Source organism: Alexandromys fortis, unplaced genomic scaffold (assembly GCF_014885135.2).
Source record: "Alexandromys fortis isolate MF-2015 unplaced genomic scaffold, M_Fortis_MF-2015_v1.1 scaffold_137, whole genome shotgun sequence".
NCBI lineage: Eukaryota > Metazoa > Chordata > Mammalia > Rodentia > Cricetidae > Alexandromys > Alexandromys fortis.
The window spans coordinates 4663921-4678624 of NW_026068009.1; the positions used below are offsets into that span (position 1 = coordinate 4663921).

Consider the following 14704-nt stretch of genomic DNA (forward strand, 5'->3'; position numbering starts at 1 on the left):
TAAGCTTCGAGATGACTATGTTTGAGTCACTACTACCAAGGAAAAGGCTGGCCCCAGCCTGTTGTCTCAGAGATGCCATTTTCCCAGAAAGCTTCTCTTTACCACAGTTGTCATGGGTACATATTAGATATTCTCTTTTGTCTTCCCGTTCATAAACTACAGGACCATCCTGAGGAAGTCTCTGTTGAAATCTGAGCCTGTCCCTGTCATAGATGTATTATTGGATCAGTCCGTGCCTGACGCAGGTGTACTATTGGGTCAATCACTACCTTCATGGCGTGCCAGAGTTCATGAGCATCGTAAGCTGGTGGGGAGTACATCAGGCCCACCATCACTTCTTTGAAGTGAGATGAAAGTTGCTCCTTCAGATCTGCAATCAGGTCCTATGGAGGAAGAAGGAAACATAAAATTTATAACCCCAGTTAACAAGAGAAATATAACTGTGAGCAGTCTTCTATGATAATGTCCTTTCTCTAGTATTAGAAGATAAGTGTGGTTTGGTTTTGACACATGCCCTTGGGTTATGCCGGACAGTGGACTGGAGGGTTGAAAATGAAATGACTACTTTAATCCCATCTGTGAATGACAGAGCATGTGGAGCTTTTAGTCACATCATCACAGGAGCTATTTCTTTCTATACTCCCCAACTCTCATGCCTCTTTTGGTTTCCTTGTAAAAATAAACATTGAACCTGCAAGCTTTACGGTTTGGGGTCTTTAGTCTCCTGGATAGAATGAATGAATCACCAATCCTTAAATATGTGTTTTACTTTAGTTTCTCAATATGTAAATATTTTTAGTAGGGTGTACTTGGTTATTTTTTGGACTAAAACCTTACAGAAATTGGTTAATCATACAAATTTCTCCAACAAAAATCACCTTATTTAAGATCTCAAATATTAAATATTAAATACTTCAAGAGCATGCTAGATTTTAGCTCTTGGAATACAGGTACAAAATATTAAACCAATACTTTAGCTTTTCCTTTCTATTTTTCTGGTATGTGAAGAAATTAAAAACTGCTAAATTATATTTCTGAATGTTGATCAGGACAATTGAGAGATGTTTAGCTTTTATTCGGTTTTGCTAAAACCTGTAGAGTGTATCTAGATCTACTTAAAAGTGTGCAACAGTATTTAGTATTTTACACTATTACTGAGTCATAACAAACTCTATTAAAATAAATTCAAACGTTTCAGACTTTATTTACAAGGCTAAGTCAATATCAGAAGAGATAAACTTGAAAGACAGAGAAGACATTGGCCAGGTAAAATAGGATGTCTGTGTGGAGTTCTCAAACTAACTTTAAGTCAGTATCAAGTTGGTTTGAAATCTAAATGTTTCAGGAGACTCAGACATTGTTTATTCCAACTTGTTTTCAAGACACAGAGAAATGCTCCTGAAAAATGGGGATCTGATCAAAGTAGATGGGAGAGAGTGTGAGGGTTTAAATAACCACGATTTATTGCTGCTATGATTCTCTGTATCAAATCTATAATTAAATATAAGTAGTGCACTATTCAGGAGAGAAATAAGAGACAGTTCCTTGATGTGGTCTATTTGTAGTTTTAAAAAAAAGTCTTACTGGTTAGCTAGGTTGGCTTTGAATTCTCTATCCTCCTGCCTCAGCCTCCTTAATGCTGTGATTACAGGCGTGTGCCACCAAGGCCTGGCAGTCCGTTTTGTACTGGAATGTAGGGTACCAGGAGCCTAGAGAGTGAGTACAGCTTATATTTTGTGAATGTGGAATTTGTGTTCAATGAGGTGTAGAGTAGTGCATTGAAAATGTGAATACACATGGTCAGATTCACTATGCCATTCGGAAAAGATAAGCATGTTCAGGCAGTGGATGCAACCGTGAGACACATGTATTGGCTCCTGGCCTACCAGCCTTCCTTTAACCCTAAGCTGATTCCTCATTTGAAACCCATATAATTTTAAATTTATTTTATTATAATGATCTAGATATGTAATAAAGCTTCATATACATATATATTTTTTTCAGTGTCTATTAACACACAAATTGTCTCAAAACCTTTTAAAGTCAGCATTTTTCTGTACAACAGGGTTGTGTACAAAACATAGATAGAACATACGTAATATGTAAATGAATACATAAAATTAAAAGAATAAACAAACACATGAATAAATAATGTAGAAAAAATAGTTTTGGGTTATGTGCAGAGAATAAACGTACTATTTAAGCTAAAGGTAGTGTTAGCACACCAAGTCTTTGGTTTAGTTTTGAAGCACATTTGTTTGATCACTTATCTCAATCCATAAGAAATAACAGCATTTTTATTTTCTAGACAAATATCGCGTATGCAAACCGATGTTAGGATTGCCACTAGATGGCGATATATATCTATAGTTTGTAGTGGTGTGTGTGAGAGAAAGAGCTAGAGCAAGTTCATTTTTAAAAATTCAGTTAAATAACAGTTTTATGAAAGAAGCCGTATATATTAGACACCCTTTACTGTCACTGTTATAACTATTAATCTTGTTTAAATTATTGTCATGAGATTGAAAGAATATTACTAAGTTGTTTTTTTTTTTTTATTTTCATTACTGAGTAAAGAAAACAGCAGCCCTTCTCACAGGATTGGTTTAAGCATTACAAGACTTGAATGAAATTGTTTAATAATATTTCAACACTTCAAAATATACTTTCAGTATGTCATTCCCTCCAAACTATTAAACAATGCTTACAAATAAGCAGTCTTTAACTATAAACGGTCACACTACAGTATAGTTTCCATCTCCCTGTCTTCCTAGTTTCTGTCTCTTTCTATCTCCACAGTTCAGAGTTGTCTGTTATCTTTCCTCTCTTTTATTTTCACCAAGTCCCATTGTCAGCACAGTCTGTTGTCTCTAACTGGGAAACACAGTCGTATTCTGTGGTTTGCACATATGGTGATTCTGTAAGAACACAGCGGGGATGAGATGGTTTTCATCACTTAGTGACTCTTGGTTTCATTATTTGAGAAGTCTGTGAGGTTCATGCGATGACGTCACCCAATGCTTTGCTCAACCCCTGTGCTTGTTAAGCAGCATGTTGATAAGCAACTGTTGCTGTTTCCACTTCTGGAAACCCTGGCCAGGCCATCTTCTTTCTTCTACAATAACAGAGCAGGCATCTAGGAAATTTTCCTTCTGTGCTTATTCCCTACCTTCTCTTTAAAAATCTGATGATAATAATCTGTAGAAACACAAATCAGAAAAAATCATTCTTCTGCCTTAAATGTTCCCCCACACCAAAATAAACACCATCATCCTTCTATATTGTTTGTGGTTTATCTCTGAAGAAAGCAGACACAGGATATGCCATTGCATGTAACTATACATGCACATTCTTACCAGGGTCGACATGATTCATGATACATTCTAATCACCTCTTGGCCCTCATCGCTCTTGTCCTTGCTCCTGATTGGCCAACTCTAGCTGTGGTAGTCATTCCTCTGCTTCTGGAACAGCAGATCTGCTCTGCTGTCTGACTTTGGACTTCACTCCACCTTTTATGTTCTTCCCCTGTGTACCCTCACCCCTGCAGCCTTCTCTGAAAAACTCATATAGCCACTTAGTCCAGCAGACCTCACATTTCTCATCTGGCTTTCTCTGTACTCCACAGTAGGTATTGTCTTCAAACTGACATGTTTTACTAGTAATGCTCCTTCTCACTAAGGCATGGAGTGGCTCCACCATGGCAGAGATTTGACTCCCTTTCTCCATAGCTCTTTCATTAGCCCCTGTAGCTGTGCCTGCTAACTGCTAAGTACAAAATAAGAACAAAGTGAGCAAGTGAATGGATAAGGCAGCATGTAATTCAACCATTGTTTGTTTGTAGTTATTCTCGGCAGTTTGAAAACAAACAAGGAAAGCAAGCTCTGCTCCCAGCAGCCTCCCATTATTGAAGGGTGCAGAAATCAGGGTAATAACCGGGGCACAGTGTACACCAGGGCGAGGCCTATTAAGATAGGAATAGCATGCTATTATCAGGGCACCAGGAAGGAGACTGTGCCTTCAGCTGGGAAGATAAATATTGAACTGTATGTTTAAATAAGTATACTTTGAAAGGAACACTCAAATCGGCTTCCTAATTAGAGCCTTAAATTCTCACTTGGAGCTACAGAAATAACTTCTCAGGTGCAACCTTTGGAGTGTGACTTTCCCCAGCCTCATTGCTTCTGATTTCCTCTTTACTGAAACCTTGGCCTGAAGCAGGCTCCATTGGAATCACAGCTTGGCCTTCCATTAAGCTAATAAGTACTTGCTTTTCAAATTGAGATGTTCTGTGCCACCACCAAACCCTTTCTGACCACTCTGATTAAATTAAAAATAAAACAATGCTTTCTCATCCACGGTTTCTTTTATTTGCATCTTCAAATGGGTCCAGTGGGGTCAAAGGTGGGAGTGTGACATCTTCTTTGTTTGGATAGACTTGGAAGAACACTTTCATGTGTTTTTAACTTAGATTCTGTTTCCTAATTAATCACAAAATAAGGCCCATTACTGACATACTCAAAAGGCAAGCTCATAGATGGAAGGTTAGAATCTCTCTTAATTCTACTCAGTGTGTGACCCCTGTGCAAACACACAATTGTGTTTCATTACAAAGACATTTGTGAGACTGGTGCTACTTTGCTGCAGGAAGAGAATGCTCCTTCACACAGCTACTCTGCACGGGCACTGTCGCATTTTATTTATTGCATCATTTCTAGTGGATACATGGGTTGTTGATTTTTGTCTTATGAGAATGATGACTACTTGGTCTTCTAGAGAAGTACAGCATATAGAAATTGGAACGGGTTGGATCTTGAATGTTCTTTGAAGGCTTACACATTAAATGCTTGGTCCTTAGGGTACCTATATTTGGAGGTGATGGAACTTTTGAGAGGTGGGACCTGTGGGAGTTTCTTAAATCATGGGGGCTCGAGAGTGGTGAGATATCAGTTCCTTTCCTTCTCTTCCTTTCCTTCCTCCCATCCTCCTTTCTCCCCCTCTTTCCTTCTCAGGTATGAGATGAGGGGTTCTGCTTTGTCACATTCTGTCATCATGAAGATGTGGCAGCTCACCAAAGGTCCAAAACCACAGGGTCACTTGCTATTAGATTAGAACTTCCAAAAGTGTGAGTCACTGTCAGTACTTTCTCTTTATAAATTGATTGTCTCAGAAACCTTGTCTTGTGACAGAAACCTGACTAATCCAAAAGGTGCCCATCTCAATACAAATTTAAACGATAACAGACATTCTTTAGAAAACATTTGTCAGCAATGGAGATAGAAACTCTCGAAATAAAAAACAAAAACAAAAACCTAGGGGGTAAATGGGAAGTAGGCTATAAGGAAATAGGTTGGCTTTCAAGGTGACCTTGAAAATGTCTGGGGAAACCAGGAAAATTATTTGTGTTTTATTATTAATGTGAAATATTGTAGAGTATATGAAGATAAGAAAGTATTTATTGCATCATTTGATACAGCTGTTTAAATCATTACCCAAGGGCATAACCAAGACTGTTCTCAAAGCTCTGGTGACTGGATCCCTCCCTGGATGAATTTAACCTTATTGTTTACATTTGGGATGTTGGTCTGAGTGATTTGCCTTAATGCTTGGAAATTTTAAATTGCGTATTTCTTTGGACATATTGTGACTTCTGCTAATACCTTTGATGTCATTCTTGCAGTCATAGGGAGGTGTATTCTTTGATGAAACCATCTGGCATCTGTATTTCACACATTAGACCAATGCCCCCGAGGTCTGTCAGCAAACTGGAAGTCATAAAACACAACCTCATCACAAACCAGGTATGTAGAGAGATCCTCAGTGGCTTAGATGCCAAGGTTTTCAGTGCTTGCCAATCAATCTTGTGACTTCTGTTACATTTAGAATGATTTTCTTTTATCCAGGAAGGAAGTCATGTCACAGAGCATTGTCCTGCACTCCTGGCAAACCCACAGCTGAACATTTCCAAATCACAGAGTTGTTATTTCAGGTTTCTTTCTAGTCACACCTGACCCTGGTCCTTGTGACTAATTGATGCTATATTTTAGGTTTTCTGGAATGACCATGTTACATGTTTATTTATAGGATTTTTTTTTGTTTATACAAAAGCTTGTCCCAAAAATAGAGGAGAATCCAGTCATTTCATAGACCCCCCAGGGTTCTCCACCAGCAGTATCTCTTAATTGATCAACCTAGTAAGAGTTCTGCCTGTTTCCTCTCCTTTCTTTTGCTGTGTTCAGCTCAGTAGGGCATTTGGTTCCCAGCTATGGCACTGTAAGGTAAAAGTGCCATCTGCCTTCAGCTTCCTCCTAGACAATGCTCATAGTGAGGGGTACCAAGGTTATACAGATACATGATTAATGTTTGATATTCTAACAGTATGGTTCCGAAGCCTGATGTTACTTTTTTTTCCTCCTGACTGACTTCTGGGTACAATGTTTGGTCTATACTCTTATTTTTATCAATAGCCTAACTAAAAGTGGACATAGGGGTTCTAATGTGATTCTGCTTTACCTATTTGCACTGCCTCAAGATTCTTGCAGTTCTGGACTGTGTAAGAATAATTCCTATGCTGTTGAATATACTGTTTCAGTATGTAGGACATAATACTTCCTGGAATCTGCTAAAATGACCTTGTTCTTCCCACACTTAACAATTCCAAACATTAGTCCTTTTTATGTGTTGGATATAATCCAACAAAAGCTAAAGTTAGAGCTATGGAAATGGAAGCTGACAGGTTTCTGTTGGTAAAGCAAGAACAAGAGCCTTGCCACTTGGTGCAGGCTTGAACTCCTCAATCACATGATCTTGACCTTGGAAAGCATTCATGGTGGCAACAGCTGTGATTATTACAAATGATAGGCCCACCTTAGACTTTCTTCTTATGGCCAAGGTGAAAACAATTTCATATCTAATACACGCCTCTGAGTGACCCAGATTAAAATCTCAGGCCACATGGCGAGTCAGTATTGAATTTGAAAAGAAGGACATTTGGGATTTTCGGATTTATTCCTGATGACATGTAGTACTGTTTAGCTCACTGGATCTAGAATTCAGTGAAGGCACTGTTAGGTATAATATGCCATCTTCGTCCAGTTGATGGGAGTTTTAATGGAGATGACCTGGCAGATTTTCCTGTTTGGAGTAGTTAGAGTGGATAACAGTTGTACAGTTGGTACAGTTGTCACGTGTGCCAGTTGTTCACACAGTTGTGTAGAAGTCGGGGTTAAGTCAGGCAGGTGAGTCCTCTCAGGGTCTCATATTAATAAGTAGTACGCACAGTGAGACACTGACAGCCCTTCCTTTCATCTTGCTTCTCTCGGGATATTTGCATAATTTTATGAAGACTGAGGTAAGGTCTCCCTGAAGAGTGAAGGTAGGCCTGCATTCTGCCTATTTTAAAGGCTTTGGTTTTTGGAATTTCTTAGTTCCTTGGTTACAAGGCAACCCCCTGTATAAGAGCATCTTCACATAGTTCGGCGAACGACTTCATAAAGGTCAGATCTGTTTGAACTAATGAGATGACTCAAATTTCTTTTGTCTCTCACTCAAGAATCTTCTGTACCAACATCTATGTCATCGTGATTGACAAATTTGCTATCTTGTAAACAAGTTAAAATCTTACACCTTTCATAGTGCTTACTGCATATCTATATAATATATAGATACATAATTTAATATGCCTTACATAAAATAGAACTGTATTTAAATAAAGCATTTTCAATTTATATATCAAGAAATAACATATAAATATTTAAATACTTACATCATATAAATACGAAAGTGCAAAATATTGAAAGAAAAACACATAAAGGAGAGTGTGCTAACTAAACAAGCAGCATCTTGTCTATGAAATAAACATGGAAAGATAACCACCATTAGGCATGATCAGGAGAATAAGGTAAGGTAAAACTGCAGTGAGATTTCAGTTACACCTATGCTATAGAATGGTTATAGATGCAGTGAGACTCCAGTTACACCTGCGTTATAGAATGATTATGTATGCAGTGGGATTTTAGTTATAGATGCAGTGAGATTCAGTTACACCTGTGTTATAGAATGGTTACAGCTGCAGTGAGATTTCAATTATAGATACAGTGAGATTTCAGTTATGCCTGTGTTATAGAATGGTTAAAGCTGCAGTGAGATTTCACATGTGCCCGTATGATGAACTGGTTATACTGAAGAGGCTTCATATCTTGGGTGTTGCTAATGACTCACGAGGATCAGGAATCATAATGCAAGGGGGTACAAGTGTGAATTTAGAGAATGGCTTATGTATAGAGCAATATTAAACCCAGAGGGGGCCACTTTTAATGCAGGAATTACAACAGTCAGTTGTCCATTTCTCCAGCCCCTCTCCTCTTGTTCCTTCTTCCTGCCTTAGCACATACAGTGTGTATCATCCCAAAGAGCGGTATTTCAATAGAAAACTGCAGAGGTGATTTTCTGATTTTAATTCTTTAAAAACTTTTTAGAAATCAGAAATTATTTTTCTTATCTGTTAACTTTCTAGTTTTATCAGAAGGTTTGTTTAACTCATCTTAATTAATATTAGTTATTTATAAAATATTTACCTGTAATAAATTATATAATGAAGTTTAGTCTTTGGGCTAAAACTATATCTATTGCCCCCATCAAACTAGAAGTAAAGGCTGAAGGAGAAAGAACTCTTCTTATAGGAAGGAGGGCCATCTATAAAGTAGATCAGATAATTTCTAGAAAACTGCTTCCTAGTTATAGTTTTCTTTAGGTATTGATTTTTTAACCATGAAGCTCAGAGACAAGAAGGCAAAGTGTATCTGAGCACAAGGTGAGTTTGAAGAATGAACTCTTCATGATTCACATCTACCTATGCAGTCTTAACGGGATTAGACAACTTGATGTGACATAGCAGGGTACCAAAGGCCTAAATTTCTAAGTTTTTGTTTCAGGGTATAGAGCACAAAAAGTCCAAAGTCTTGGTATGAAGGTTTGGGTTCTACTGAAGTCCATTTCCTTGGCATATACACAGCTACCTCCTTTTCGTCATACACATGCCCTTGGTTTCTCTCCCCCACCCCAATTTTGAAAGACATCCTACTGGATTAAGGATCTACCCGTTCCTCCTCTATATCCTTAGAAGTCTATTTCCAGACATAATCACACTGGAAGGTGTGGCTCTGGCATGTACATTTTAGGCATCACGACTCAGTCAATAGTGTCAGCCATCTCAATGGGACTGTGGTCAGTGCTCTGGACAGACTGGTGAACAGAAGAACTATTCATTCCTCTCTGGAGCTTATATTTCAGAGGGAGGTGATGCAACATGAGAAGAATAGGTTGATGTATTAAGATGACAAATGCTGTGGACAGACACAGTAACAGGAGAAGGAGTTACAGGTATTAGTATATGTCTTGGGAGTGAGTGATACTGTCAAATATATTAAATTCTCTGGAATAGTTGACATTGAATGAAACTTTGAAGAATGTATGGGTAGTCACTGTCTTTGACAACTCTGGTGCATTCTAATTTGAGAAGAAATAACATTAAGGAGAGGCTATGGAAGGTACAATTTAGTCACATGATTTTATTCTGGCCATGCACGAAATTACACAGCCAATGTTGTGATTAAATGATTGCTAGAAATCAATATATTTCAGAGTTGACCACTCCTGTTATAGTTGAATAATGGGAACATGTCTTGCTTAATGCTTCAGTTGAAGCCCTTAAGGAGTGATTGTCTGGTTGTCAAGTTTGTCATGCGTGGGCAACCTTCTCCCATTTGCTTGGTCCTATTGCATTGTCAACAGCACAGTACTTGCTGTGGTAGGAAAGACCAGTGGGTAATCTAATCACTTACAAATTTATACTGACAACTATGCCAAATCTATTCACCAGGTTGGCTTATACTTTAACTGAAGAACATCCTCCATATTAGACCTTGGACTGAGTTCTAGAGAGAAGGTACAAAATAACCCAGTCCTTATATTTTTTTTTTTAGGTGTTACAGTCAACTTGATAAGATATAAACACAAAGCACTTAGTTAAGAGCAGAGAGCACATGGCAAGCTGGGTAGCTTTTCAGGAGCACCCTGATTACACCTTACTGGAGGAGTTTCACTTAGGTATGAGGCCACTGTCATCCAACAGACATCAAGCAAACAGTCTTGGTATTAGGCAAATGCTATACTAAGCTCTGGCAGAACAAAAGTTATTCCAAGTTTGCCCACTGGTAATGAGGAACAGACACAAACAAACTCATGAGTTAAGTTCTACTGGATTTCAGTGGTGGGTTCCAGTGTCTGGTAGTTTTATGGGTACAGCCAATGTAAAGAAAACAGACTCCCAAGGACAGAAAATGGGGAAGCCGGTGGAAGAGTTATGGGAAAGTACAGATGCTTCGTGGAGGATACATCAATGGTATGTAAGAGAGACCAAGAGTAAGAAAAAGAGAGGGAAAGGGAGGAAAAGAGGGAGAGAAGGTGAAGGATAAAGACAGGAAGGATAAAGACAGGAAGAGGGAAAGAGAGGAAGTGAATAATGCAGATGCAAAATAAAAGTGAAGTAAAAGTGTTCCCATACCATGAGAAAGGAATCAGGTTTGTGCTATGCACACATAGGTATTTATGATGGAGTAATAGAATAAATACTAAAAAAATTTATATTATGCATTATTTTGGATTTAGATTGAATAGTGGACTGGTCTAGGCAAAGAAGGGAGGTGGGGGAGAGTTTTAGTAGAAGCCATTTAGGATTAGTATGGACAGAAATCCACGGTGATCTAAATCAAGAATATGTAACGTAGGGAAAGAAAAGAATGTGAGGGGGAGACAAATGGCAGGGCGTGACAACAGCTGCCTGAATGGCAGTGGTTCTGAAGTGATGGACAAGCCCGGTTCTGTGTTGTCCTGCTTCTTCAGTAATGCCAATTGTCCAGCAAGAGCACAGAGTAATCAACTCTAAGACCTTAGTGAAAAGGGTTTCACTCCAGCACAAGTTATTTTTTAATGGGTTTTAAATTCCTTGAATCTAAGGAACTCAGTGTTGCATTTTAACCTGCTTTGTGATGATTTTGCAGTGTTTGATAATCAGAAGTTCTTTGACCTAAATTAACTTGCCATATGAAAAGCTAGGATATAGGTACTCCTTTGGACTTAAAAAAAATGTTCACAGGAAGTGACATCACTTATAGTTCTGTGCCCATTTATATAACATTAGATTAGCACGTGTGTTATTTTTATTACAGTTATTTTATTTTATTTTGTTTGCAAGAATGTTATTCCTGGGAGCCTAAGTTGAGGTAATGTTTTTATGTGGACAAAAGGTATACTGTCTCCTCCTTTGGCTTAATTCAACTTATCTCTCTACTTGCAGAGCTCTAGATCGTTAACCATTCTAAATCTAAGGGCTACGGTGTGTTGGATGTGTTATGGTTGTTCAAAGGCTGAGCTGTAAAGTCAATTTATATGGACTAACTCTGCTGAGAAAGTTTTATGAGAGTGTTTTATCGATAATGTTCAGTTGACAAAGTAATTGCTATTTCAGGCCCTTTTGGCCTACAGAGTTTTTGTTCTGAATCTGTGGTTTAAATGCATAACAAAAGCAAAGACTCCTTAATGGTACTTGCTTTGAAATTAGAATGTGATTACTTTAAAACATGGATAGTTTTATTGCCTTAAACTATTTTTAAACTGCCATTCAGTTTTTAATGGTCTCCATCACTGCATGCTGTGGAGAAGAAAAGGGAGAAGAAAATAAGTATTGGCTCAGAGCTAGGTGTGGACCTGCAGAGAACTGGGGGAAAATATGTTATTTTCTGACCCTAGTAATCATTAGTTCTCTCTGTGCTTCCCCTAAAGCTCCATATAGCTGTTCCCAGCTCAACACTTTCAGAGCCTAATTGGACCAAGTGGCATAAAAGGTTACCTAGCCTTTCATTTGAAAGAAGGTGTATGAAATGGAAAAGCACAGGTAGACACAGTGAGTGTGAATATACCTCATGCATATATACATTTCGTAATATGCTCTTATTTCTTAAAACATGTAAGAACAAGACAGATCATTTTTAACTAATACAGAGTTCAGAAATGTGTTCATTGAGAGTGAGGGAAGCTATAGGTTCATTTCTCCGAGAAGGGTGTTGATGCTTAGGCACTCGCCAAGGAAACAGGTCGAGGTACAGAAGTCTTACCCTGCCATACATGCTCTGGTAGGCCCCAGCTATCATCTGCCGCTGTGCATTGCTGCGTTGTGTTAAGATGTCAATCAGCAAGTCTTTGTTACATTCTAGGAAGGAATTGTAACAGAAAATTAAGGAAGTTCTTGCTCAGTTTCTAGCATCCATCCTTTATGGACTAATCATATCTAGCCAATGGGCAGGTGTTATTCCTGTTAGCATCTTACTTTTAAATACAATTGGATATCACAATAGCAATGCTTGATGAATCCTAGATGCTCCCCCACCTATGCCATTAGTGTTATTAATACACATTGTATTCCTTCCACCTAAAATTCCACAAGAAACATAGGAAGGTAGGAAAACATAGCTTTTCTTCAGCTATCTGGTCAACCCTCCTAAAAGAGAGCTGCCCCGTACCCCCCAACTTTCAAACTCATGGGTAGTAATTGAGCACCACATCCTTCTTACAGCACAGTTACATACATGACCCATAATGAACATGTATTCTAAAAATTGGGCTGCCTTCATCATATCCACCAAAGAAAGGGGAATGACCCAGAAGGAAATAGTGGAATCGCAAGGTGTCTGCATACTTTAGTTGGGTGAAATGAGGCTCTCAAACCTTGGGTTGAACCTGGTCCTTTACCCATTATCAAGGTTTTTTTCTGTGTTGTATATACTTATTCATACGAAAGTATTATATTATCACAATATTCATAGCAGTAATATATCATAATTGCTTTTTTATGTGTTGTATTTTAGAGTAGAGTGACCAAGATAACTTTAACTTCTGCATTAGCTTGACTACAATATAAACAGATTAATTTTTTTATGTAAAGCCTAATGACCTCCTTTTTCTTAGAGTATTTATCTTAAAAACCTCAGGTGTGTAAATGCCTTCTTTGTTACCCATCGTTGATCTATCTATCTATCTTTCATCTGTCATCTATCTATCTATCTATCTATCTATCTATCTATCTATCTATCTATCTATCTATCATCTATCTATCTATCTATCCATCCATCCATATTTTACACAAGAGAATAGACAGATAAATAATTTAAAGAAAGGAGACTGTAAGATACTTATAAATGATGAATAGATTATTCTTATAATCATAACATTTATTGAGTTACTGTTCTCATCTGTTTTTGTTGCTCTGTTGAGATTATATACAAACTTTCTCTCTGACTTATTTTGTGCTTATTAGTTTTCATAGTAGTTTTTGTTCAGTTACTCTTTAGGAGATATTGCATAATAATTTTAAATGGATCTCAAAAATTTTATTATAGTGTGCTAATTAAAATACAGAAACTAAATACTAATAAAGAAATGGAAGAGAACCCATTACTCATTGATTTCATTAAGAGGACAATAAAAAGACATTACAAATAACTCTATGTTACGAATTTTAATTGTCTAGATAAAGGGATCAGTTTCTTCAAAAATAGTATGTAGTCAAACTTATACACGGAACATTGACAATTTTAATAGATATATAACTATAAAAGAATTGAATAAGTAATTAATAGCCTGTCAAAATAAACTTGTTGATATTAGATATTTTTTTTAATTAATCCAACAGATTTTAAAAGAACTAACAGTTGTCTTCCATCTCTTCCACACTCCTGAAATGTTCTGATGTCCTCCAGCATTACTTGAACATCTACACCAGAGACAGACATTACAAGGTAAACTATGGACCCAAATCTTTCATAAACAACGATGTAATCCTCCCTCCAAAACAAAACCCAGAAATTGAATTGAATACAACAGTGTGTATGAAAAATTATACATAGGTCTAACATCAGACAATCAGTGTAACCTATGTAATTGACAATTTAAAGAAGCAAATTCATGTGAAGATAAGGAAAGATGTAGAAAGGACATTTGATAAAATGCAATATTGTGAGATATTTTGATTGCACTTCCACAGTGCCTGGACTGATGATAAAATTTACTTAGAATCAGAGGGTGGAGCTGGTTACTAGCTAACCAAATTAGTCATAAAGGCTTTGGAGGATCAAGGACATATGTAGAGGCATATGAAGTAGTAGAGAGAGGCTTAGGAGATTCTCCGACCTTTGGGATTGTGGAGGGCAAGAGAGAGTTAGTCACTACTCTGCCTCTTCTCTGGTCCATCATCATCATCCAATATCTGACTCCCGAATTTTTATTGATAAAATAATAGTTAGATAAATGCTTCAATGTAACGTTTGTTCAAGACAAAAGTTCTAACCAAAGTAGTAATCAAAAGGAATGTCTTCAGTTTGATAAAATACCTCTGCCAAGTCTCGTGATTATTATCACAGCAAGAAAGGTCCTTCACATGGTAAAGGTGGCCACATTTATCAGAATGGGAGTATTTAAAAAAAAGATTACTTTTGACTTGTGTATCCTGTTGTGAAGATTTAAGGATAAACGTTAAGAATGGATTCAGTTTTCCAGTGTCACATGGAGATTTCAAAAAATACATGCTTACAGATGATAAATACAAAAACCAAAAAATAAACAACAATGACAATAACTAAAAAGCTTTTCTG

At 37.4% G+C, this 14704-nt stretch overlaps 1 protein-coding gene across 1 annotated transcript in view; it reads right to left on the reverse strand.

Moving 5' to 3' along the window:
* The window catches only part of Anxa10 (annexin A10), a 57253-nt gene that overhangs the window by 20564 nt on the left and 21985 nt on the right, over positions 1–14704 (reverse strand). The window contains exons 3-4 of the mRNA XM_050161837.1: positions 12173–12267; positions 270–383 (exon numbers count right to left, since the gene is read on the reverse strand). Of these exons, the coding sequence (XP_050017794.1) occupies positions 270–383; positions 12173–12267 (209 nt within the window). The remainder of the gene's footprint in view (positions 1–269; positions 384–12172; positions 12268–14704) is intronic.